General features: G+C 35.4%; 1 protein-coding gene across 2 annotated transcripts in view; it reads right to left on the bottom strand.

Moving 5' to 3' along the window:
* LOC127555407 (protein argonaute-4) overlaps positions 1-23,408 on the bottom strand; it is a 67,719-nt gene extending 44,311 nt beyond the window's left edge. For both annotated transcript variants that reach the window (XM_051987671.1, XM_051987670.1), the window contains exons 1-13: positions 23,057-23,408; positions 19,703-19,868; positions 11,837-11,957; positions 10,177-10,358; positions 9,854-9,990; positions 9,637-9,771; positions 9,281-9,368; positions 6,716-6,863; positions 6,347-6,466; positions 5,266-5,394; positions 3,387-3,520; positions 2,184-2,368; positions 918-1,077 (exon numbers count right to left, since the gene is read on the bottom strand). In XM_051987671.1, coding sequence (XP_051843631.1) covers positions 918-1,077; positions 2,184-2,368; positions 3,387-3,520; positions 5,266-5,394; positions 6,347-6,466; positions 6,716-6,863; positions 9,281-9,368; positions 9,637-9,771; positions 9,854-9,990; positions 10,177-10,358; positions 11,837-11,957; positions 19,703-19,868; positions 23,057-23,075 — 1,724 coding nt within the window. In that variant the 5' untranslated portion in view covers positions 23,076-23,408. The remainder of the gene's footprint in view (positions 1-917; positions 1,078-2,183; positions 2,369-3,386; positions 3,521-5,265; positions 5,395-6,346; positions 6,467-6,715; positions 6,864-9,280; positions 9,369-9,636; positions 9,772-9,853; positions 9,991-10,176; positions 10,359-11,836; positions 11,958-19,702; positions 19,869-23,056) is intronic.
* Positions 23,409-26,689: the final 3,281 nt, after the last annotated feature.

The raw sequence follows: 26,689 nt of genomic DNA, 5'->3' as shown, positions 1-26,689 counted from the left end.
GACTTGGCTCTTTTCAACAATCAACAAGATGATTCAAGGCAATTCCAATAGACGTGTGATGAAGAGAACCATTTGCAACCAGAGGGAGAACTACGGAGACTGAATGTAGATCAAAAAATAGTATTTTCACTTTTGTTGTTGTTGTTTATTTTTTTCCTTGTGTCTTTTTTTTTTTTACTTTCCTCTTTTGATCTGATTTTTCTTATGCAGTATGGCTTATATGGAGATATGTTTAGAAGAAATGCATACATTTAAACTATACTGGATTAGTCTAGGGGAGAGGGAAGAACACAGAGAGAAAAAATTTGAAATACAAGGTTTTGCAAAGATGAATGATGAAAATCATCTTTCCATGTATTTGGAAAAATAAAAAGCTATTAAAAATACTGAACAGAAGAAAAGAAAAAAAAGGGATTATCAAGACAGAAACAATTCCTCTATATGTTACACTACACTGCACTATTTATTCTCACATTTGATTACTCTTAGGTTCAACAATTTCCGTTGAAAAATATCAGGTTTTAAACATGAAGTACCATGAAATAAAGTTGAATTTAGAGTCTGAGGACTTGGGTTTAAATTGCTACTCTGGTATTTACTGTGTCACTTATTATCTATGCCAAAGTTTCTTAAAACTGTGGGTTGTGTTATGGAATTGTATGTGTGTGTGGGTGGAGTTGAGAAATTATTTGTTTATTTTTATTTTATTATTATTTATTGTCAGTAAAGGCTTGATTTGTATACCTACTTTATATAACTATATAACTGGAGTCACATAAAAATTCCTCAGGAGAAAAGGGGTCACAAGTAGAAAAAGTTTAAGAAGTCCTGATCTATACAACTTATAATTTGCTAAGTGACCTCTAAGGTTTCTTCCAATTCAAAGCCTATAAACTAAGATTCAAACTAAGTCTTACCTTTGATGGGGTACAAGGACATTGTTAATTCCACCAAGCTTTGCATTTATCTTCAGGCAGAGGTTAGACAGAGTTTGGGGAGAAGTCTTTACTACATTTTTCACCTGAACGCACTGAGTAGCCATTCCTAAGAGGGTATCACCAACACGTTTAACTTCAGCTAAAAGCAAACAAATAAAATAAGTTAGGTGATTCACCTAACTTCATAATTATTTATTATAGATCTATTAGGTGTCAGATGTCTCCACCTGACTCCAGTGTCAGGTGATAAGAGATAAAAAGATTAAATATGTTATAGTTCCTGTTCTAATCAAATTTATAATATAATAAAGATCTCACACATACCCAACCTCACCCCCAGCAAAAAAGCTGCCAAAATATTGAGGTTGGAGAAAGGGAAAAAAAAAATTATCATTTTTGGGGGTAGGAAAATCAAAGGCTCCATGAAGAGGTACCATTTGAGATGGGTCTTAAAGGATGGGTTCCTCCTGGAATTTCCACACAAGGAAGTATCCAAGCCAGTCACACTCTTACCTGGATCAGTCCCTGACACTCTGGGAGTTTTCCACAGCTATCCCAGGGCCTTCTCACACTTCTGACAACTCAGTTCCCACCCCTTTTCCAGCTTCTTCTACTTATTGTCTTCCCCTCTATGCTCCTTGAGGATAAGGACTGTTTCTCATATACCTAGCATTTCAGCACAAAGAACTTAATAAATGCTTTAACTTATCTAATGGGTAGAATTACAAAAGGCAAAGAAAAGAAAAGGGTAGGGTTGGTATTCTGGCATAGGTAGACAAGACATGGAGGCAAGAAAGTACAAAATCTGTCTAGTTTATAGCTGTAACCTGATATGACTCAAGGAAAGAAGGGAGTAATAAAAGTTTTAAAAGTTAAAAAAGTTTAGAATTCCAGATTGTAAAGAGTCTTGAATGACTTAGTCTTATGAATCTAAAGAACTATATTCAGTGGACAGTAGAATGTCACTGAAGCACCTTGAGCAATACAGCAATACCATCAGTTATGTACTAAGGAAGGTAACTGTAGCATCATCGGAGCAAAGAAGGACAGGTAAGAAGGAGTGGTAGGTTGATAATTACCAGTAACTCCATAAAAATCATTTAAACCATAGATAAAAACCAGATAAAACCATTTATTATGTTTACTATGTAAACAAGAGACTATGCATATACCTACCATATAATTTAAAAAAAAATTATATGATCACTTAACAGATGATAAAATATAATAAAACAGGAACTATACCATATACTGGTGTCTTCCCAGGTAAGATCACCACTATCAGCTGCAGGCCTACGTAAGTCATCTTCAGATGTTTAAACATGGGCTCCACACTATCTGCTCCTTGTGCATACTTGCAAAAACATGGCTGACCCTGAATAGGCATCCCGGCATCCTTAGAAATCTTACGCAACTGATCTGTGAAACTCCTGATGAAACAGAACGCATTTACACAGAATTTGTTATTTCATGGTCAGTCTGGTGCTTAGCAATTGTTATAATTTAATGCTTTTCTCAGAATAGCCAATTCTATATTAAAACTTAGCATAAACAGCGGCCAGAATTGGACTGGGCTACAATACTGGAGCTGAAGTGGAATATGATGTTATCAAAGAGCTTGTCAAATGATGAGTTTTCATTTTAATTTTAAGAATAAATGCAGACTAAAATGTTGCCTCAAAGGTAATGTGATATATCTGGCTTAAAAAGAGTTAAGTCAATTTGTGCTTAAGAGAGTTTTAAGATAAACATATTATTATCAAAGGATATGCTAGGATTAAATTAAAGCTTGGCCCAGCAATTAACCTCTCCCCAAATGACAAGTATTAAAAAGCAACTAGGATTTGAAAAAAATTAAATTTATTTTTAATTTAAATATAGTAAATGAGAACTGTAGTGCAGGAAACATATCTTTACTTCAACCCATGTATGAACCTTTCAGAATCTTCTTCTGTTTATTTTGTCAATTATTTTAAAGATTTCTTTCCCTTAATATTAACTTCCTTTTTTTACCTTGATTTTTCTACATTTTACTTCCTCAATAAATGTATAAAAAGTGATATAGACTGATACCAATAATTCCAGTCAGTGTTGCTTCAGAACCAGTAGAATTAACAAAAGCATAATGGCTAAAATTAATCTACTTTTTCATCTCAGTTGAACAGATAAAAATACTTTCAGGTAGCTGGGAGGTGGAATCCCCACAAAACCTCAGTGTATGGTATAAAACTACCATTCTACTTTACAGAATCCTCAGGTATGAAACTAACCCCAGCACAAACCTTCCCTCCCTCCTCCAGACTGGTGAGGACACTCTCAGAACTAGGATTTCAACTGCCAGTATATATGCAGAAGACCCTAAAGACATAAGACAAAGACTCTAAATGTAACATTTTATATTTGAAAGGCATAGGTCCTAGCTACATAGATTAAAAAATATATACTCACTTTAACAGATCTTCCCTGCATTGTTTCTGAGGAGCAAAACAAGCAACAGCCCACACTTTAATTTCAATGCCAGCATAAAACTGTTTTCCTCGCATATCCCATACACCTTGGTTAGGTGTAGCTACTGTTTTATTCTTTTTGGGAGTGCAGAGGGGAAAGAAAAAAGGGGGAAGAGAATAGATTACAATTCAAGAGCATGTTAATAATAATGGCACAATAAGCAAAAGCTCACATTAATGTGTGGAAGTAAGAGGAGTCAAATGCTGAATTGAAAGAGCAGGTCTAATGTGACTGCCATCAATCCGCCCTGTGAATTGGACAAAACCCTTCATCTCTATGAGATCTCAATCTCTGACTTCTATGGGTCTCAATCTCTGCCACTGTTCCTGAATAGGTTTGATAACAGATTCATTAAGGCTCTCTTCACAGTTCTATAACAGTCTAGGAATGTTCTGCACTGCTAAGTGGCATAAGCTTCTTCCCAAGATTGTCAAATGATGATCTACCTAATTAGTCTACAACCATTTATCAGGTGCTTCTTTTGTATCAGGCACTGTTAAGCAGTGACAAAGAAAGGCAAAAACATGGTCCTTCTCTGAAGGGACTTGTCTCTTTCTAATGAGGGAGGTTCTATGTAAAAAAAAAAAGGTAAATGCAAAATATATATACTGTAAATGGAAGGTAATCTCAGAGAGAAGACATCAGCAGTCTGATAAGCAGTAAAAGGAATTCTTGCAGAACTGGGATGTAAGTCTCAGAAGCCAAGAGATCGGAAGGTGAGAGGGCAGAGAAATCTAGGCATAAAAGACAGCCAGTGAAAAGGCATCAGGCCTATGTGGAGAGTTGTGTGAGGAACAGAAAGAAGGCCAGTGTCACTCTGGACTGTAGAGTGAAGAAGAATAAAATATAAGAAGACTGGAAAAATAGGAGGGGCTTTTAAGAACTTTAAAAACTCGGGGATTTTATTTCTGTTCTTGGGTTTAATGGGGAACTATTGAAATTTACTGAACAGGGGAGGTGACATAAGAGTTGTGCTTTAACATAATCAGATATGTGAATGAAGAATAGAGTGGAACAGAGAGAGAGAGGGAATCTAGAAAGCTATGCAACAGTCAGTTATGAGGTGATAAAGACTAGCATTAGGAAAGTGGCTGTATCTGAGAAAAGGAGATATATAGCTAAGATATAGTAAACATTGAAACAAGATTTGGGAATGGCCTGGGTATGTGGGGTTGTCGAAGAGAAGTTGAAGATAATATTGATGCCATGAATATGAGTTCCAAAGAGGAGAGGATTACATGGGAAAGATAATGAGTTCTGCTTTGGACATACTGAGTTAAAATGTGTATGATGCATAGTGTTCAGGAGAGAAACTAGGCTGTATACACAGATCTAGAAATCATCAGCATAGTGGTGATAAATGAACTCATAGGAGCTGATGAAATAACTAAGCAAGACAGTGTCAAATGAGAAGAGAGGCGGGCCTACTAGGACGAATCTCTCACACTGCCTGAGTCTCCCTTATGACTTGGTCCTTGGTTTGCCATTTGCTTTCTTCACTTATGCTTTTTGCAGAAGTGAACCTCAACTCAGTCTTTTACCTTAGGTGAGAATTTGGTTTATTTCAGCAACTGTAAACAAAAGGGAAAAAACCCTCCATCATTATTACTATTCCTTGACTAAAGGAATATTGCCACAAATTTAAGGTTATAATAGTGGGAAATAGGCAGTATCTGTGGAAAGCTTAATAATTCTCAAGTTTAGAGGGATATAAGATGAAAAATATTGCTGTCAAAGTAACATATGACTGAAAAAATATTGCATGATTGGTTGGGAATAGGTGTTTTAGTGGAAAAAATACCCCCCAAAACCATCTTACCCGGCCTCCATATTGTAGCATTGGTGCTGGCAACACTCTACCTGTCAACTCTGTCATTTCATTGTGAACAACAATACCAAATTCCTTTAGGTATGGATCAGGTCCACCCACCATACTGTTACTTTTCACCTAAAAAAAAAAAAAAAAAAAAACCAGAAAAAATTGTCATCTTGGTTAAGGAGGCAATGGGGCAAAATGACAAAATGCATCATTTCAGTATCTCTTATACAGCAAACTCACTGCTCTCCTAAGTAGAACAAAGGTGCTGCAAATTCTCTTTACATTTTTGTAGTATAAAACTGTTAGGATTCTTACAAGGTGCTAAGTAAGTGGAAATGAGGAGACAGTGATTAAATCTAGTTTAGCATTGATTTAATCCTACATCAAATAATGGTTTCCTAGTGATATAATGATTAGCATATACTCAGTGTGGAACATATAAGGAGGAGCTGTCACTAGAAGCTCTCGGAGCCTCAGCCAGGATTCAGTTGAGCAGATTCAGAAGCCAGAGAAGGCAATCGGGGAGAACGAAGGAAGACATAGAAGTGGTGGCAGGCTGTCCTGTGGAGAACACTGAAACCAAAATCCGGAAGGCCTTCAGAAAACTAGCCAAGCCTCAAGTGAAGGAGATAAGACTTTGAAGGAGACAATAAAGGATTTAGACTTTAATACCTGGCTGCATTTGGAGTGATTATACTGAACTAAAAGGAAGGCTGCCTCCAGAAGCCCCCCAAAAACCTGCTCCCAGAGAATATTACATTTTAGAGAAGAATATTACATAAAACACCATTTAAATTTGTTCAATATTTACTGAAAATTCACACTATATGAAAGGTACTGTGTTGCATATCATGAATGGATATAAAAATGTGTAAGATATGATCATTTTCAAGCAGCTCAGATTTGTTTGTTTTTTTAACTAAAGACAAAAACAAAGTCAAAAGTCAATGAAATAAAGATGAGGCTTTTTGGTAGATATAAGAACAAAAAACTAATCATATCACATTAGGAAAACTTCCTGTTAGCCTTTCTTTCTTTCAGTATATAACTAAGATTACAAAAAAAAATAGATCCTACGCACTAATCTGCTGATTTCCTCTTGTCTGTCTGGAGCAGATCTGGCAGTGGCTTTGATCATGGTGGATGTCTGATTGTCAGTTAATTTCTTGATACACCGCTGTCCTGCCACAATATTGCAGACCTGCCATTAGGATAAAACAAATAAGGACTAAGTTAATGGCTTTTTGCCAAACCTGACTTCATGAGAAAAATTTTAGAAAAATGGAAATAATAGCTAAAGTCTCAGTGTTTTCTACCTAAAAATAAATAAAAAAAAATAAAAACTGCATTAAACTGTCTCAATTTTACATTTTAGGTTAGAGGATAGCTTTTACAAGTAAATAATCTAAGTATGTGACAGAGTAGTAAGAGTCCATTTATTCAAACTTACCTCAAGAGGAAGATAAGTATGCTTTTGTTCTTGTCCCACTTGGAGACAGGGAAGATGAGGATATTTAAGCTGCAGGCTATACTTCTGTTTAAAATATTGGGCTACTGTACATTCCATGGCCTGACCATTTTCCAGCTGTAGAGGAAAACTGTAGGATGATGTTATTTAGAAAATTTTCACCAACTCATACTTTAAGAATAAAATCCTAACCTCTAAGCCATTTGTATATAGTTCATATTTCATAATTTATTTTTAATATACTTTTATCTATATCTGTTGTTTTTCCCAATAGAATATTTGCTCCTTGAGAGTAAGATTGCTTCATTCTTTTATAGACTTTTATCTCTGGTGCTCAGGATAATGCTAGCCAATTGACTAGTTCCATAGTAAGTACAACTAAGTCTTTCTTTGAAGAGGTAATTAAATTCCTTTAAGTATTTAAATCAATTTTTAACAAGAATTCAGTTTACATATGTAGAATTAGTTTTCTACTTTTGCTGGCACAAACAAATCTTTAAAGTAGTTGACTAATCAGTGAACCTCACACACCAAGAAACAGTAACTTAACAAAACTCGAAATTTTTAACAAACAGGCTTTCTTGGAGGAGAGGAGGATGTCTATTTTAAAAATAGCCCTTCATATTTTACATTGAATAGTATGATACAAACTTGTGAACTGGTATGAAATATAGCCATATTTCCCCTAACTTCATTAATTCATTCTACAAAAGCATACCTCTTTATGGACAACACAGTTAGCAGAAAAGTAGTTAATGCAAAATGATATAAACTATAGAAACACCCAACTAAGGGCAGTTAATGCTGGGAATATCACCAAACATCTGATACGGGGGGTGGGGAGGTGGGGGTGGGGGTAGGGGTTAATACATTAGAAGTAATTCTACTTGTAAAGTTTAATGTCTCAGTGCCATAATTCAGTCAGGGAAATGCTATATGAAGCATTCAAATAGAATACTTCAAGTAATTAGTAAAATACATTAGGTTTTAATATGCTTTCTAATAAATATGTTAGAAAAATTATGAAATTAGTGCATTTGCTTATAAATATAGAAGACTAATAGTTATTTCCTAATCAATGGCTAAGAGGTAAAACTATATTAATAAACAATTCTAAAAATTTAAAAGATTGAAAACCATGAAAGTATTGCTCTATGTGAGCAATATGACTAACAATATGAAATGTTCAAATTAAAACAAGAACCAATTGGCAAAGATATAAAACAAAAGTGTCAAACATTCCCAGACCCAGATTAAACATAATTGGGAATGTTTAATAAAATGAATAAAAATACAACATAGATTATGTTAATTTCTAGTTTTCTAAGTATCAGTAGGTATCTTTTTCTGTTTGAGTTTGACACTACTGATGTAAAAGAATGGAATGGTCAGTGCTAGAGAAGTTGTGGTAAAAATATGTACTGTAGTTATCCATTGATAATCTAGTAACCTAGATTTTGACTAGTATAGTAATGAATTAGTCCAAGCATTCTGTAAAATAAATTATCATACTAAAATGTATACTTTCTGATCCAGAGATACCATTGCTAGATAGGTACTTCAGGGTCAAAGATTAAAAGAAAGGTGCGATACAACAAAAATATTTATAGCAGCAATTTTACCAAAGAATAAGAAACAAAATAGATGTCCATCAAATGGAGAATAGCTAAATAATGATACATGAATGTAATGAAATATTAGTGTTATGAGAAATGAATATGAAGACCACAGAGAAACTTACATGAACTGATGCAAAGTGAAGGAGGCAGAATCAGGAAAATAATATATACAATGACTATTTCTATGAAAATGTTAATTTTCATATTTCAAGGATAATTATAAAGACTAATCTTGGTTTCAACAGAGAGATATAAAAATATACCTTCGAGAAATATTGTGAATACAAGAAGTAGCAACAACTGATAATTAGGGAAAAAACATAAAAACTATTAAAAACATTGCTGTCTGGACACATTTATAAAAGAGTAAAAAAACCTATTATACTGAATTATAATACAAGCAGTATACTATAATGCATAAAGGGCTGAAGTTGAAGTTAGAAAGATTTGGGTTTCCACACACACAAATATGTACACAGTGTGATCACAGGCACTTCATTGACCCTTTCAGTACTTAGGCAACTCTCTGAAACTATCAATTACAGAGTGGTTGCCAATCTGTATTGGTAAGCCTATCTAGTACGGAATCCATACCAAGATTCACTGGCAATGATGAAATTACAAGTCTAGATCAAAATAATGATAGTAATAATTTCATGAAGTCCATCATGATGAACTTGAATTATCAAATTATGTATTTTTAAAAATAGAAGCCAAAAAAGCAATATAATCTATAAATATTTTTGCCAAAAATGTTTGAAATTTTAAATACTAACTGCTGAAAGAGATTTTCCCTAGTATTTAGAAAATACATTTATGTGAAAATTATTTTCAAATGAGTCAGATAAACAAGGCATTTAGGAGTACTACCCAAGCAAAGTACCCAACAATTCAACGTTAAATATCCTTTCAGATCTGATCAGCATACGTTTGATGGCTGGCTGGTCGTCTAGTTACATTACAAACTCGGTATTTTCGTTTCATCTGTCCACAATGGGTAACCTCAACTTTAAGACCTAATATAGAAGAAATTCCAAAACAAAGGTATTAGATTACATTCACAATGATAAAAACAGAGTAATAAAGCAGCCATTATTTTTAAAAGGCTACAAAGCATACTTGTAAATGGATAAATTGGAGAGGAGATAATAAGACTAATTTTATCTTCCAACCTTTAGGAAACTAGTCTCAGTTATACATGATTCCCTCTCAAATAAAATTCCATGTGGAAACAAAATGCTAGTTATTTCATTAGAATAAAACCACTTTAACACAAATACCAACCTCTGATTTCTTTGGTAAACTTGACACGCTGGGAGTCTGTAAGAGGTTTTGTTTGTTCATTAATATTCTGAATGTCTAAAACTTCACACATGAACTCAATGATAGGCTGGGCACGGTAGAAAGCAGTAGCAGATACTAATAAAAAGAATAAAAGGACACTTAGTTTTGAGAATGAGTAGGATTAAAACAGTGAAGTAGGGGCATAATTCTTGCATACCATCAATATTCAGCATCATATTCCACATGGCAGGTCTCACAGACTGGTGGAAGCCAAACCAAACCTCCCTGCCTCCACCCAGAGGGTGGTAGTAACCTTCAGGAGGGGAGAAGAATGAACGGCCCACAGGCGTATACCTGAAGAAACAAGAATTGGCATGTTTCACAAGTAAAAAGTTCTCCTATTCTCCCCTGCCTTTTCTAAGAGCTTATTCAATCAGGAAACTGAAAGAGGAACTATGCAGAAACCATCTTGGAAACCCTAAAATAACATATTCCAGAGAGCTGAACTTAAGTGGTACAGACCCAACAGGAATAACTCACCTCATAGAAGGCAGATGCCTTGTGATTACATCAAGTGCCTGTACAGAATCTTCAGGTACTTCATTCAAATGCCCAGCCAATGCTTCCAAAAGTAGCTGAAGACTTACTACAGATACCCACTGAATTGACACTTTAAAGGTCTGATCTTTGCCCTCACCTGGAAGAGTCACTTCCATATCAACCTTGGTGGAGAAAAAAGATCACACATACACACTGTTAAAGTTGTTACTGTGAAGTTTATCATATGAAGTCTCTTTTCATCAAACATCAATTTCACAATTTCTTGTAAATTATAAATCCCTGCCACAATCTTTTTTCACAATCATTTCCCAAGGTTTTTAAATGGATAGAATGGCAAGCAATACCAGAGTGTTCAAATTTTTTATGTAGATATGACAGTCTAAATTTCACTTGTTAGTACAGATTTGATTCTAGTAATTCCACTAAAAATTAAAATAGTAATAATCACTGACATTTACATCACTTACTATATACCAAACACTCCAGTAAGTACTTTACAAATATTGTCTCATTTGATCTTCTCAATAATGTATTTTATTATCCCTATTATTATCCTTATTTTACAGACGAGGAAATTAAGGAAAACAGAGGTTAAATGACTGTCTGGAGCTGGGTTTGAACACAGGTGTTTCACGCCTCCAGACCTGGTATTCTACCCATTGCAACTTAAGAGAAGGGATGTTAATAAGGTCAAGTTTTACTTAATACAGCTCTATACAGAAAAAGCTAATTGAATGAAATAGTCTTCTATTTAAGTAAAAGAACTGCATTTATCAGGAATGATGTGTATGCTCATTAAGAAGTCAAGTAAAAACAGGGTCATAAAACCTGTATTTGGCAGGTTTTGGCTTTAGCAATCCATAAATGTGAAAGGAAGAACTTTGCTCTGCTGGAACTATTGAAGGACTTAAGAAAAACAATCGCTGATATAGGTCAAATCTAGCAGGCTAGAAGAACCAATTTCATTATAATCCAAGTCTGAAGAACTATAGCTGTGATTACGTAAAATCTATCAATTCTAAGAGTTGATTATAACAGATAGAATATAATGCAAACAAAGCTAAGATTCCAGGTTTGACCTCTAAGTAGCCTATGTAGCTTTGTGCACAATATACCTGCTAGTTACACAAGGCTGAAGGCTCTTTATCTAATCCCAGTTAGCTGTCTTGAATATAATCTGCTGGTCACACAGGGCTGGGTAAGGAAAAGGGGAAGGATTAATATGTCCTAAGCATATCTTCTATTCATGATGGATCAGTAGCATAATCATATAAGAAACAGTAATAATAGCTAGCCAGGCACTATGCTAAGTATTTTACAAATATGATCTCATTTGATCCTCACAATAACATTGGGAGGTAGGAGCTATTATTATTTCCATTTTACAGCTGAGGAAATTGAGGCAAACAAAGGTTAAAGAACTTGTCCAAGGTCACAGAGTCTTGGGTGGATTTGAATTCTAGGTTTTCTTCCCTCCAGGTCCAGTGTTCTATGCACTGAGCCACCGAGCTGCCTTCTTAGAGTCATCACCATCATATATACAGCATTATAAAAAAAGAGGTACTAAATAGATGTTTTTTAATTCACTTAAGTAACTTAAGGCCAAAATGACTTGTTTCCACCTATAATCCATACTTACTCTATCCCGTCCAATAGGCAATGGGTGTGCTGTATACATGTTTCTTTTGCCATCATAGCCAGGTTGTCGATCACCAAATATCTGCATTTTGAAGTGTCTCACCATTGTATCTACCACCTCCCTTAAACAACAAAGGAAATTAGCTTTGAAAATGGTCAATAGCCAGGAAAGTAACAACTCATATTCAACTATCTAATTTTAAGTCAAAACTAAATATGATGGACTTCAGGGTTAAACCATATATTTTTTTAAAGCAAGTTACTAGTTCTTTAAAAAAAAAAAAACACTGAAAAACCTACAACATAAATTGGGGGAGGAGAAAATTTGGCATAGGATTTTTGGCATAGGCTATAAAATCCTTTAGAGCTTTAAAAAAATCCAAACCATAAACAAGAAGATTAGCAGTACTACTTTTGCTTCCTAGGGGGAATAAAAGCTTAAAAATTAATTTTACTTAAAACCCACTAGTGATGAATACCTCCAACTGCATGACATAGATGGGGGGGGGAGAACCTCAAAGTTTAAGAACACAGGAGTAGAGTGGGAAGCAGTTCAGGAATAGAAGATCAAGATCATTTCCCAAAGCAATAAATTGGTTCTCTTGGATATTAAATGATGATACAGTTACTCTATGTTCAGTCTGAATTTATTCTACAATACTCACATATAAAATAAAGAAAGAAGCACATTGGAACATCTCATTTTTAAAATGTACTAATGTAGTATCTCACATAACAAAACAAGGCATGACCTGCATACATACAGCATAACACATTGTGCCCTGGCACTGAACAAACACAGCTGCTGTCAGTGGTGCCCAAGCACGGAGTCTGTGCAATGTAAAACACAGGAGCAATGAAAAGCCATGAACTGTACACATGTGGCATGTGAGCCTTACCAACATATAGGATTCCCCAAGCATTGGGAGTTATTTCTTATGTGCAAAATTATTTCACAAATGGCTAAAACAATGTGTCAGAGATGATTTAGTTATAGTGTCATGAAATATTAGGAGAAAAATATAAACATTCAAGTCTTTTCCACCTTCCTTATTTTATAAGGGCAAAAACTAAGGCCTAGATGGGGTAAGAGCTAAGGCTTTCCAAATAAATTATACAACCCAAATAATTCATTTAAGACAATTCACATGAAAATGTGCTTACAGGGGCAGCTAGGTGGTACAGTGGATAGAGCATCAGTCCTGAAGTCAGGAAGACCTGAGTTCAAATCTGCTCTTAGACACTTAACACTTCCTAGCTATGTGAGCCTGGGCAAGTCACTTAACCCCAACTGTTTCAGCAAAAAAAAAAAAGGAAAAAAAAAAAAAACAAAAGAAAGAAAGGAAAAAAGAAAAAAAGAAAAAAAAAGAAAATGTGCTTAGGATTCAGAGCCAGAAGAGACTTCATATAACCTGCTCCAACCTGGTTACAGATATGGAAACAGAATCCTTGAGAGGTCAAGTGACTGCCCAAAGTGGCAGAAGTGCTACACAGTGGAGCTGTAATTCAAACCCAGGTCCTAACTCCAAATGCAGCATTCTTTCCACTAAGCTACAGAAAGGTATATACCTTTGTATTTTCCATTCCCTTAAGAAATGTAAACTTTCTTTCAGAATTTCTGAAACAGCAACTTAAGAATATAGGTAAAGTAAAAGTTTTCATAGTTTTATAAGATAAATGAAAGACAACCGATATGCTTAAGTGGCATTATCCTGTTTTTCCTTCCTTCCTTTTTTTTTTTTTTTTAACTTTTGATTATATTTCACAGTCTTGACTTTAATAATAGAGTAGTTTCATAGTTTTCTTATTCTATGTTGTTGTATAGTCATTTTTCTGTTATATCCAATTCTTTGTAAGCTCATTTGGAGTTTTCTTAGCAAAGAAATTTGAGTGATTTGATATTTCCTTCTCCATCTCATTTTACAAATAAGGAAACTGAGTCAAACAGGATGAAGTGACTTGCCTAGGAACACACAACTAGGAAGTATCTGAGAACAGATTTGCCATTCTTCCTTTCACACACTTGCAATGATCTAAAAATATGGCCTTAGTCCTATACCCCTATTTTCATAGAAAAGTAGAAATAAATTATTATTTTTTTAAAAATCTATTTATTTTATTTTATTTTATTTTTTAATTTTTATTTAATAATTACTTTATATTGACAGAATCCATGCCAGGGTAATTTTTTTACAACATTATCCCTTGCACTCGTTTCTGTTCCGATTTTTCCCCTCCCTCCCTCCACCCTCTCCCCTAGATGGCAAACAGTCCTATATATGTTAGATATGTTGCAGTATATCCTAGATACAATATATGTTTGCAGAACCGAACAGTAGTAGAAATAAATTATAATGTATAAGAATACTATCCTAATCAAACTACCAAAGGAGTACTCTACAGAACTAGACAAATTAATAATGAAATCATCTGTATGAACACAGGGTTAAGAAATTCAAGGAAAATAATGAATATGGAGACGAATGGGGCCCAAGTATACCAAGTCTCAAAGTATGACAAAGTCCTAATTATCAAAATAATTTGGTACTGAAGAAATAAGAGAAGTTGATCAATGAAATAGAATAGATATGCAATATACAGAAGCAAATGAACCTAACTGCCTGTTTATATGACCCCAAACTGGAAAACTAGACAGCAGTCTAGCAGGAATTAGTTTAGATCAACACTTAAGATGAAATACCAAGGAAAGCTCCAAATTGATCAGATTATCTTGACATATAAATCCAGATATAAAAGATAATATCATGAACAAATTAGGAGTAAGAAAAAAAATTATTTTTCAGATACATGGGTAGGAGGAAAAGTCATGACCAAATATGGGATAGAAAAACCCATAAAAAATAAGTTTTGTTTACACAAAATTAAAAAGGTTTTGTATAAAACCCCACAAATAAACAACATAACTAAGATTAGAAAGGAAATATTTAACTGTGAAAAAATCTTGACAGCAAGTCAATCTGATAAAGGTCAAATTTCCAAAGGGATAGAAGTAATTGATTCATATGTATAATAAAAAACAAGAACTATTCTACAAATGATAAAAGAGCTAAGGATATGAACAAGCAATTTTCAAGGGAAGAAATTTAAGCCAACCACAACTATTTGAAAAATGCACTCTAAATCACAAATAATTATGAGAAACACAAAGAAACTGAGTTCTTACCTCTCAACTATCAGATGTGCAAAGTTTATAAAAAAAGAAAATAATTGTAATTGGCTTAGTCATTCAGGACAGGAATGTGGAACTATGCCTTCAAAGCTACAAAACTTGACCATACATTATGATCAAGAAAAACCAATGCAGGCCTATAAGATTAAAAAAAAAAAAAAAAGGATTTCATATGTATACAAATATTTATAGGAGCTCTTTCTGTAATGGCAAAGAAGTGGAAACTAATAAGGTTTTCAACTGAGAAATGGCTGAATAAATAATGGCACATATGTATAAATAATATGATTGTGCTGTGAGAAATATTAAAGTATGCATAGGATTCAGAGAAACCTACGAAGATCTGAATGAACTAATACAGACTGACATGAACAGTATTAAGACAACTATTAATAACATAAACCCCATTGTAAAGACATCAATTTGGAAAATTTAAGTACTCTGATGCAATGACCAGATCATAATTCCAGAAGACTTTTAATAATGAATGCTAAATATATCAAATAAGATCTACATTTTTGGATATGTAGAAATTTATTTTCCTTGACAACGCACTTATTAGAAGAATTTCTCTTTCTTTTTTCCTCCAGTAGATGAGGAAATAAAAAGAAGAAAAAATCCAAATTCTTGATAATTGAAGAAAAAAAAACCCAGAAACAAAACCCCAGAAATCTTTTACTAATTTGTGGCTCTTACGAGGTTGGCAGTCTAAAACTTGTCCAGAATAATTTCACCAGAATCATAATTGACACACTTCTTATGCCCAGCAGTAAACTCATAAGCTTGATGAAAAGAGTATTGGGCATAAAGTATGGAAAACCTTGAGTACAAATCTCATCTCTATGCTAAGTGTGTGAGCAAGGGTAAGTATGTCATTATATCTCTCTAAACTTAGATTTCCACATAAAATATGGATAAAACCTGTAGTACTTCCTCAGGTTATTGTGAAGCTCAAATGAGAATTTATATAACATGATTTCCAGATTTTTATCTTTTTCTTTTACCAAGAAATTTTTATTTTTTCTGGTTAAGGCAATTGGGGTTAAGTGACTTGCCCAGGGTCACACAGCTAGGAAGCATCAAATGTCTGAGGCCAAATTTGAATTCAGTCCTCCTAACTTCAGAGCCAATCCCTCTCTATTCACTGCACTATCTAGCTGCACCCTTTGACATGTTTTACTGATGCTTTTCTTTTTTTTTTTTTTTTTATCATTCTGACTTTGAAATTGCTTCCCATTTTCAGTAGAACCTGCCCTTTCCCCAAATAAGTACAATGAAGAAAAAAGAATCCTAGCCATGTCTGAAAATGTATATTTGCAAGCTTTAAGGCACTATATAAATGTCTGTTGTTTTTTATAATGATATTAATAAGGGAAGGCTATAGGCCTAATTATGCTAGGTTTTAAGATCTGCTTCCACTACTGCCAAAAGTCAACTCACTAATTTATAAGAAATATAACTGCTAAAAAGATAACTAATATTTATATAATATTTAAAATTTAATGCTTTCTTTACAACCTTGCAATATGACAGTTTTGTGATTTGTCTGTGGTCAAACAGCTAATAAATATTAAAGCGAGGATTTGGACCCAGGTGATCTGTCTCTTAATTCCAACTCTTTATACTACACTATATATTCTATACTAAACTGCCTCTCCTGCTGGCTGAATTGTGTAATTTTTTTCTATTCTATGTTTAGCAACCATAATATATGGGAAAACCATAATATATACTGGGAAAAAATCCTGTAAAATAAGGCATTGAAGGTTTTTTTTTTTTTCTTTTTTAGTAAAATAAAATATATCTGAAATTAACATATAAAATAGGGATACAATAGAAACTTTATATGGGTTTATACCTATAGGAAGGATGACCATTTTTCACTCTATTACTTCATAATAGTTCTAGAAATCTTAAGTAATAAGACCAAAAAAAAGAAATTCAAGTTATAGAAAGAGGCAAAAATCTATCCTCTGTCAGTGAAATGATGGTTTGTTTTTAAGTTCCTAGGAAATCAAGCAAGACACTAATTGAGAGCTTTGGTAAAGTTTGTCAGCTACAAAAAAAAAATTCTCAGAAATTAACATTTCTATATTTAAAAAAAATCCAAGTAGGAATAATAAAGAAATCTCATATAAATAACTACAAAATATGTAAATATTTGAGGATAAAGCATACAAAATACTTGTGCAGGTTCAAATTACAAAACGTACCCTAAATAAAGAATAACATTTTTTTAATTAATTAATTTTTTTTAATGATAGCCTTTTATTTACAAGATATATGCATGGGCAATTTTTCAGCATTGACAGTTGCAAAACTAAAGAATAACTTATATAGCTGGAGGAATAGTCACTGCTTATACCTGGGCTGGGCTGGGTCAATATAATAAAAATGACAATAATACTAAAGTTTAATTTTGAGTTTTAATGTTTTACAAAATTTCCAAATCAATATTTTATAGAACTCAAATAATAACAAAATTCATTTGGAGAAACAAAAGATATAAAATATCAAAAAAAAAAAAAGAAAAGAAAAGAAAAAAAAAAAAATAGAGATAAAGGGGGAATGGGACTTCCAAAAATCAAACTGTATGATAAAGCAGCAATCATTAAAACCATTTGGTATTTGTCAAAAAAAAGTAGAGTGATGCAACAGATTAGTCCAAGGAAAAGCAGAAATAATGGAACTCAATAACCTAATATTGAATAAACTTGAAAACATGATTTACTTAGGAAAGAACTCTATTTGATAAGAACTATTTAAGAAAACTGAAAAGCAGCCTTGAAAATATTAGGATTAAACCAGTATCTTGTACCATATTCCACAATAAATTCATAATGGGTATGGTACTTGAATATTAAAGTTCATGCCATTAAAAAAAATTAGAAACGAAGCCCATCAAATGCCTTTTAAATAGCTAAAAGTAGCAGATGTATTCTGAATCAAAAATGGTATAAAAGCAAATTTGATCACTTAAAATTGAAAAGCTTCTACAAAATTAATCCATCTAGAATGAGCAGCAGAAAGGGAGAAAAATCTTTGTATCCAACTTCTTGAATAAGACTATCTAAGATATACAGACAACAGATAAGACCAAAGCTATTCCCCAAAAAATAAGTGGTTAAAAGATAAGAACAGTTCTCAAAAGAACTGCAAACTATGAAATGCAAATCAAAACAATCCTGAGGTTTCAATTCACATCCAACTAAATGGCAAAAATAACAAAAGATGAGAACAGCTGAAATTAGGGGGGGTTGTGGAGAGATGAGTGCACTAGTGCATTATTAGTGGAACAGTAAATTAATACAACCATTTTGGCAAGTAACTGCAATTATGCAAATAAATTAACTAAAATGTTTATAATCTTTGAACCACAGATTCCTACGCACATGCCCCAAAAACGTAATTAAGAAAGAAAGATTCAATATACACTAATACATTTATAGCAGTATTTTTTTGGTGGTGGCAAAGAACTAGAAACATGTAGATTCTCATCAATTGGGGGATGGCTAAAAAAAAAAATCTGTTGTATATGAATATAATGAAATGTTATTGTGCTATAAGAAATGACAAATATGATAAAAATGTAGAAACAAGCACTTACATGAACAGATGCAAAGTAATCAGAAGAAAAGATGTACAATGACAAAAACAATGTAAATGTAAAGACAACTAAAAAACAATTGAAAATGAATGTGCCCAAATTACAGAGAACAAGCTTGGTCCCCAAGAAAAGATAAAAGAAGATACCTTCTCCCATTCCCTTTTCAGAGATGAGGAGTTACAAGTATGGAACCCTGCATAGACTTTCATACATTTTCTGATGTACTTTTACTGATTACTTTTTTAAAGAAAAAGAAGAGAAAAAAAGCATTCTTTGCTTTCATGGGAGGAAAGAGATGAGGGATAGAGGAGAAATTTTAGGTGATATGAAAGTGAAAGATTTAATCAATAAAAATTATTTTTAAAATAAATTTAATAATTGCCAGTAAAAGTAAACCTTCAAATGCACAATAATAAAAAAGGGAATTGTACATGAAGAAAGCATTTTTAAGACACTGTATTAAAGTCTAAGGGTCACTTAGTAGGATATGGAACCAGAGAAAAATGCAGATATTCTTACTACTTAGAGAATCATCAACCTCTGCTATTGGGATTTAGTTATAAAACAATCTGAAAAACTCTTACTAGGTACAAGGCTCCACTCTGTTCAATAATTGAGGGTGATCCTTTATTTTTTTCAACTTCCATTAGTCTTTTCCTATATCTATTCTTACCACTTTGACTATTTTGAAATCTTAAATTTTCACATTATGTTACTTTCTACAACAACCCCTCCAAATTGTATCCATAAGTGTTGAGAACTCTTGTTGCCTCTTGTTAGAGCCCATTTTTCTGACCTCTAAACCTTTACTCAATTCAGTTTACAATCTATTACTTTAGTGGTAGGCACTGTTGGGAATATAAGAATACTATGTGAAATAGACCTTGCCCTCAAACAGCTTAATTGGAGGGATCAAATTTATTCAAGAAATAATGAACACAAGGCTACAAATAATTAAAAAATATGGAAAACAAAATGTTGGAAGTCACAGTTGATGCCAGAATGATCCATCTTTGTTTTTCTTTTACACAACTGAACTTCTTCCGGAATTCATTATCTATAATACTTACCTATTAACTCTACGTGGCCGTTTTTCAGGTTTGATATCCACATCATAATGATAGACATCTATTTTAGGAATCTGAACCTGAAAATGATTGGCTAGAAGACGGATTGGCTTCCCAACAGTTCCAAGGCCAGGGCGACGGGGTGGCTGGAAAAGGCTGGCTGGAGGTCCTGAAGAAATAAAGAAACAATGATTATGTTCTCTGATAAAATACAATTATGCTATAGTGAATATAAACCATCAGAATATCTAGAAATCTAAAGGCTAATGAAAAAATTGAAAAGAGGAAACTACATTAAGATTAAATAAAACAACACACTAATTTATAAAATTTACCCTACGGGACAGTGCTCTAAGTGGTTCCAAAGATAGGTCATTTTATGTATTTGTATTTTAAAACAAATCCACTTCCATATTCTTGAAATGGGTACCATTCCAAGATCAGAGATGATCTACTAACCCTATACTGTTTTATAGTCTACACCACTGTAGTCTGCACAGGCTGATTTTCAGCAGCAAGAGATTAAGTAATAGCTATTTTTTATCAATTTATTCAAATTCTGAAAATAAAGCAAATTAGGACAATAACAGGCTCTCACATATAAAAATATTTCTTAGCTTTGTTGGCATCTTGATAACACATGAGTGTTGTGATTTGTTAGGTTGAATTAGTTTATTCTCTTTTAATTATGGCATAAAATACAGATAAAAATAAACTATTTAATATACGGTTAGTTAAAACAGAAAATTGGATATTTTAAGGGTTTGTGACTGTAATAATCTTTCACCTAGAACAAAATGAGAATATGTTCCAGCAAAGGAAAATGAATTTCCCAAAAGAAGTAGCTGTGCTTTCAAACTTGAGGAATAGAGCACTTGCTTTTGACCCCATTTGATAAAAGATATTAAAACATAACTCAAGTTTTAAAAATATTTATTAACATATGTAGCAAATCTAAATTTTTGTACAAAAAAGATACTTAAGTTTTTTCAGTGCTCCACAGACCCCCTAACAACTAATTTTCACATAATCTGTACTTGGTATTGTCCCTAGTGCTCTTTAGGAATTTTTAAGATCCACTTCTTTCAAAAGCAAATAGTTACCTAATTAGTTAACCTTATTGCTCTTATTCAAGAGTATTGATACCTACTTCCTGGTAACCAAGAGGTTGTTCTGGAGAAAGGGAATCATTTCCCAAAGAATGACAGATGAATAATAAATGTTAAAAATATTTGATTTACTACAGTACTGAACACATTTAGTCAAAACAGGGAGATTCCCTACCCATCCCTGGGTCATTTACTTTTCCATATTCTGTATTAGATGATGCTAATGTATTAGATGATGTAGGGTAAAGGTGGACTGAAAAAAAATTAAGACTTGTATAAACACTTGCTTGTCTTCCTTGGTAAAGGTCAGAAATGAAAAGGTCGGGAATTGTTTTTTTCATACCTAAAGGAAGCTAAATAATTTATCTAATTGAAATCCTTCACTTTACTTTGGGGCAACCAGGTGGCTCAGGGTATAACCTGGAGTCAGGAAAACTCATCTGAATTCAAATGTGACACTTCCTATATGGGTGACTCTGGACAAGTTATTTAATCCTGTTTGCCTCAGTTTTCTCAAATGTAAAATGAGCTGGAGAAGGAAATAGCAAACTATGCCAATATCTTTGCCAAGAAAATCCCAAATGGAGTTACAAAGAGTCAGACATAACTGAAACTGACTGAACGACAATAAAATTAAATCAGACTAAGACTACTATTATGCTGTGTGACCTTGGTCAAATCGACTAACCCTATTTATTAACCAATTTTTGCAACATCCTGACAATTCTTAAAGAGGTTTAACTAAATTCCCTTATTTGTAAAATGATCTGGAGAAGGAAATGACAAACCATTCCAGCATCCATGCCAAGAAAACCCCAAATGGGGTCATGAGGAGTTGGATGACTAAAAGACAAATCAGGCTTTAAGGATAAATGACATATCCAAAGTCACCCATTACAATATGCTTTGTGGCACAAGAAGGCCCAGGACCCAATCCAGTCCAATACTCTTTCTAGTTATATGCTTAAATTTTTACACTAAAAACATTTTCTTACATGGGATGAAGGAAATAAAGAAAACTATAACTAAAAGCAGACTTTTAGTTATATCTCTAAGTTGGTTTTCTTATTAAGAGGGGCATTTCATCCTTTTTGTGTTGGCTTGATCCTAGAGATCTGTTCACGTTCTGAAAAAATGTCTTATAAATAAGATGTGATTACTGATATAGTACAGAAGATTTGGGCACAATACTGGTAATCAGAAAAGATAAAATTTAATTTATAGCTCCATCAAAGAGAATGACCTTGGGAAAGTCGTTTACCCTCTGAATAAGGTCAGATGAGGGAGTTGCACAAGATTAACATTAAGGTTCCTTCCAGTTTAATTACTCTAAAGGAGAAACTTTTCTAGTAATATGCCAGATCTATAAATAATGAAGGTCCTTTAGGCAATTTAAAGCGGCAAACAAGAGTAATCACTTAATTGTACTTAAAAACTCACAGTTTCAAAAGCCCTCAAACGTGATTTTTGTCCATACTCTACAAAACTATTATAAATATCTTTTCTAGTTCACACTTTAAGTTTACTTTTCAGAGCCAATATATCTACACTCACTCCCCATTCCAACAAATAAATAAATAAAAGTCCCGTGCCAGAGCAAAAAAGAGGAGCACCTGTTGGTTACAGTCCAGTAAACCCTATCTGATGTCTGCAAGGCATCTGTAACATCCTAAGAATTCCTGAAGAGGAGACCGATCGCCTATCTTTTGGTCAAGTATTAGGCATCTCAAGAGATTGCTTAAAAAAAAAACTCTCAAGGAACAGCCTAAGTCTAAATACTGGGGCAATTTAAGACTAGGCAGGGAAGACCGGGTTCTGGGCACACGCATATATATACACAGACAGACATCCACCGAGTCCTGCTAGAGATTGCCCCTAGGGACGGACACACGGACAAACACACATACACAAGGGGGAGGGGAAAAGAAGGGGGAGGCTGGCTACCTCGTGCACCTGGAGAACCTAGCCACCACGTGGAGAAGTCGGGGCTACTCGGCCCCTCAGTCCTTAGGGGTCAAGAGAGCCATTCTCGGAGGCGGCACTTTTTCAGAGTCCCTTCTCCACTCAAAGAGAAATGGGACAGTTCCCAGCAGAGCTGACAGGCATCCCCCGGGAGGGGTCGGGTGGGGAGGGGCCAGCGGGGGGAGCCGAGAGCGGGCGGACGCGCGCGCAGGTCCCCTCCCCCGCCCCCCGCCCCGGCCGCGGAGCCTGCGTGTCCCCGCCGCGCCCCTCGCGCTCGCTTCCTCACCGGGTCCCAGAGCCTCCATGGCGGCGGTGGCGGCGGCGGCGGCAGCCGCCTCGCCCCGCTCCCCAGCGGCGCCTCCCGCTGAGGGCCCCGCCGCCGCCGCCGCCGCCGCCGCCGCCGCGTACCTCTTGATCTCCGGAATATTGACGATGGGGGGGGAATGGGTTTGGGACGGAAAACTGGGGTGAAGGGGAGGGGATAAGGAGGAGGAAAAGGGGGAGGAGAAAGAGGGGGCGGCGGCGGCGGCGGCGCCCAGGGGAGGGGGCTCCCGTGGTTCTTCCGGTCTTAAGCGACAACAAAAACAATCCCCGCCGCCGCCGCCGCGACCAGGAGCTAGCGCGCGCACACCGGCCCGAGGGCGGGGCGCGCAATCGAGCACGCGCTCAGGCTCTGCCGGGAGCGCGCCCGAAGGCGGGGGGGGGGGCACGGGAAGAGAGGCGCGCAGGCGCGAGGACGTCCCATACCTCTGGGAGGGCATGTCCTTGCGTTCGCCTCGGGCAGAGAGGGGAGAAAAAAGAAAGGCTAGGGCGGGAACTGAGGAAAAGACTGAGGCGACAGGTGTAGTACAGTCGCGCCCAGGCTGTCCAGTTTTCCCTCAGTCCCTAACCTTGTGCCTGGTGCTCCGACCTCAGGTGGCTCACGCCTGGGCCAGGCTCCCCATGAGAAGACCCTAAGATTTAACACTGGTAGAAGTTGGTCTGAGCCCGATCAGACCCAAAATAAAATCTGGAAACTCCATAGGATGCCCTTCCCACCCTCCATTTAAAGCCCTATTCATCCGGACTCCTAACTTTTTCAGTCCTAGTCATCTTATACTTCACCCTCCATTATATCCTTGCTGAACCGGGCATTCTCCAAGCACCACAGCCCCTCTCTGGGCCTTTTGCATAGTGGTGCCTGGAACTTGCTTTTTGGAAATTAACTCCCCCCCGCCCCACCCCCCGCCTCAACTTCAGGCCTAAGCGAGGGTTCCTCCTCTTTCCGTGAAACCTTTCCTGATGTCCGCCTCCTCACATCCTTATTTTCCGTTTGCATTGATCTGGTACAGTGTGCACCATATACCTATATTCAGTAGAATGTATGCTATTTGAAAGCAGGGGCTGTTCTGGCCCCTGTCCTTGGCACATAATAGGCACTAAATGTTGAATTGAATCCAGCTCTGTTTACAGATGAATGAATGAACAGGTTCAGACAGAGAATACAACTTGGCTAAGGTCAAAGCCAGCAATAACAAAAGGCATTTGGACTGCCTAAGCCCAGCAAAATACTGAGGAAACAGGCTCACCTGAAGCCACTACTGTCCCCCAGGGTTTCACATCCTAAATAACAGCTCATCCCCTCCTTCAAGGAATTCCCCAAGTACGCTTGGAAATCATATTTCTGTTTCATGGAGCCTAGCAAATTGATAGAGGCCAGGGCTCTAATTCTATAAATAATAACGGGGAATAATAATATAGGAACCAGCTAGCTCATACTCCCTGTTCCACAATTACAAGGCCAACCTTGTGGACCTTGCAGCTGTTAAGTTTGGAAAATGAGAACTTCTAAGCCAGGATAATGAGAAAAATATGATGGGTATTACAATATCACACTAGAATCAAATGTGAGTACTTCCTCAATTAAAAGAGTTCAAACGTAAATAAGAAACAATTATATATTCAGGACACCCAGAAAACTTAGTTATCATCTAATGAAATCACAGATCTAAAAGGCCAACTCAAGCTTCCCTCAAATGGATGTTTCTCTTAGTTACATTCCTCCAAATAAATCAGGTACCTTGCTAGTATAGCTGTGAACTAGAACACCCTTTCTGGAAAACAATTCAGATTATGCAAATAATATGAATAAAATTTCCAGAGATTCTACTAGTAGCTATATTTCCAAGGAAGTCGCCTGACAAAAACAAAGTTTCCAATATGTACCAAAATACTTTTGACAGCATTTTTTTGTGGTAACAAAGAATTGGAAACAAAGTAGATACCTACTGATTAGGAATGGCTAAACTGGTATATGAATGCAATGGAATAAACTGTGAGAATGTTTTGGAAAGATGGTGGAATAAAACAGGAAATACCAAGCTCTCCAAAATTCTCCCACAAACAAGATAAAACATTACCTCAATGTAAATTGAGGTTCAGAAATAATTACAAGTTGAGGCGAAAGTTGTCCTTCTCTAGGGGCTAAAGTATGGCCCCATAGAAATGGAAACATGGCTCACTTCACTGAATCAACAAAGGGCAGGAACTTTCACCTTAAGAGCAGTGTGGGAATCAAATAGCTGAGCCAGGGAGGGCTGAAAGACCCTCCATTGTCACAAGATGCAAGCTTAAGTATGTTGAATAGATGCAGTCCCAGGTCCAGGTCTCAGGTCTCAGACCCCAGACCGTGGCAGTGAGGCATGTTTGGTGAGTGTGGTAGCAGAGTAGGGTAGGGATCTTATTGGTTGTGGAACCTTACTGGTTACAGTGACTTTCAGGAGAGCAGACTCCCTGGCTTCAATTCTAGTGCAGAAGGTTAAGCTGAAATTTGCAGCTGTGGGAAGGACCTGAGAGAGCAAGAGCATTTGAAATCACAATTTGAAATCACACAATTTGCAGCTGTGGGGGCTCAAGCTGTAGCTCAGGAGCAGAGTACGCACCCAGACAGAGCTCAAAAAATATAAGTATGAAAAACCTGAAGCTTAAGGCATCTCTTCCACTCCTCAGGACTAGAACTAGACTATTAATAAGCCACTAAAATAACGTCATTAAAAATATAATTTTTTTTAAATTTACTAATTTATATATAATTTATAATATTTATCTAAACATATATTAATATAGTATATTATGAGTTAATAATATATAAATATAATATTACATTGTAAGCAAAAGGGAAAGAATACAATCATAGATAGTTACTATGGGAAGTGAGAAGACCTGGGTTTATACTCAAAGAAAAATGTCAAATGGTCACAAGCCCAAAAAGAGTTCTTGAAAGAGCCTAAAAGTCTTTTTAAAGTCCTAAAGAGGACTTTAAAAAACAAACATGAGAATTTAAGGAAAAATTAGGAAAAAATAAAAGAGCAATCCAAGAAAATCTGGAAATTTCTGAAAATTATGTCAACCAATGGAAAGAAGTTCCAAGAAATTTAAGGAATAAAATAGTTCCTTAAAAACTAGAATTGGGCAAAGGGGAAACTTTAAAATTAATATACATAAAAATAAGGGTTATTTGGTTTTTGATTGTTGACCTTTATCCTTGAAGAGGACCAAAATGACGTCACTATGTTAGAATCAAGTTACAGGGCATCCAACTGGCTGATCGGAACAACATGAGCTTGAAACCCAGTTCCATAGGTTGGACACAAATAATTCATGTAAACATCTAAATTTATGCATCTTGCATTTCTTTTGACCTATTTCAAATATGCTTTCTTCACAGAGAACAGCACATTCTCTGAGGCACACCATGTTTGACAATCCTGTGCCAGTGTCTCCCATGTCATGCAATCAATTCTAAAGTTCTTCAGAGAGACTTTGATAGTGTCATGTATCTCTTCTTGTGACCGTCATGTGAACACTTGCCTTGTGTGATTTCTCTATAAACTATAAGAAAATCTTTTAGGCAAGCTTAAGTTAGGCATTCAAACAATGT

The sequence above is a fragment of the Antechinus flavipes genome, chromosome 3 (genome assembly GCF_016432865.1).
Source record: "Antechinus flavipes isolate AdamAnt ecotype Samford, QLD, Australia chromosome 3, AdamAnt_v2, whole genome shotgun sequence".
Taxonomy (NCBI): domain Eukaryota; kingdom Metazoa; phylum Chordata; class Mammalia; order Dasyuromorphia; family Dasyuridae; genus Antechinus; species Antechinus flavipes.
This window is presented reverse-complemented; position numbering and strand designations above follow the sequence as displayed.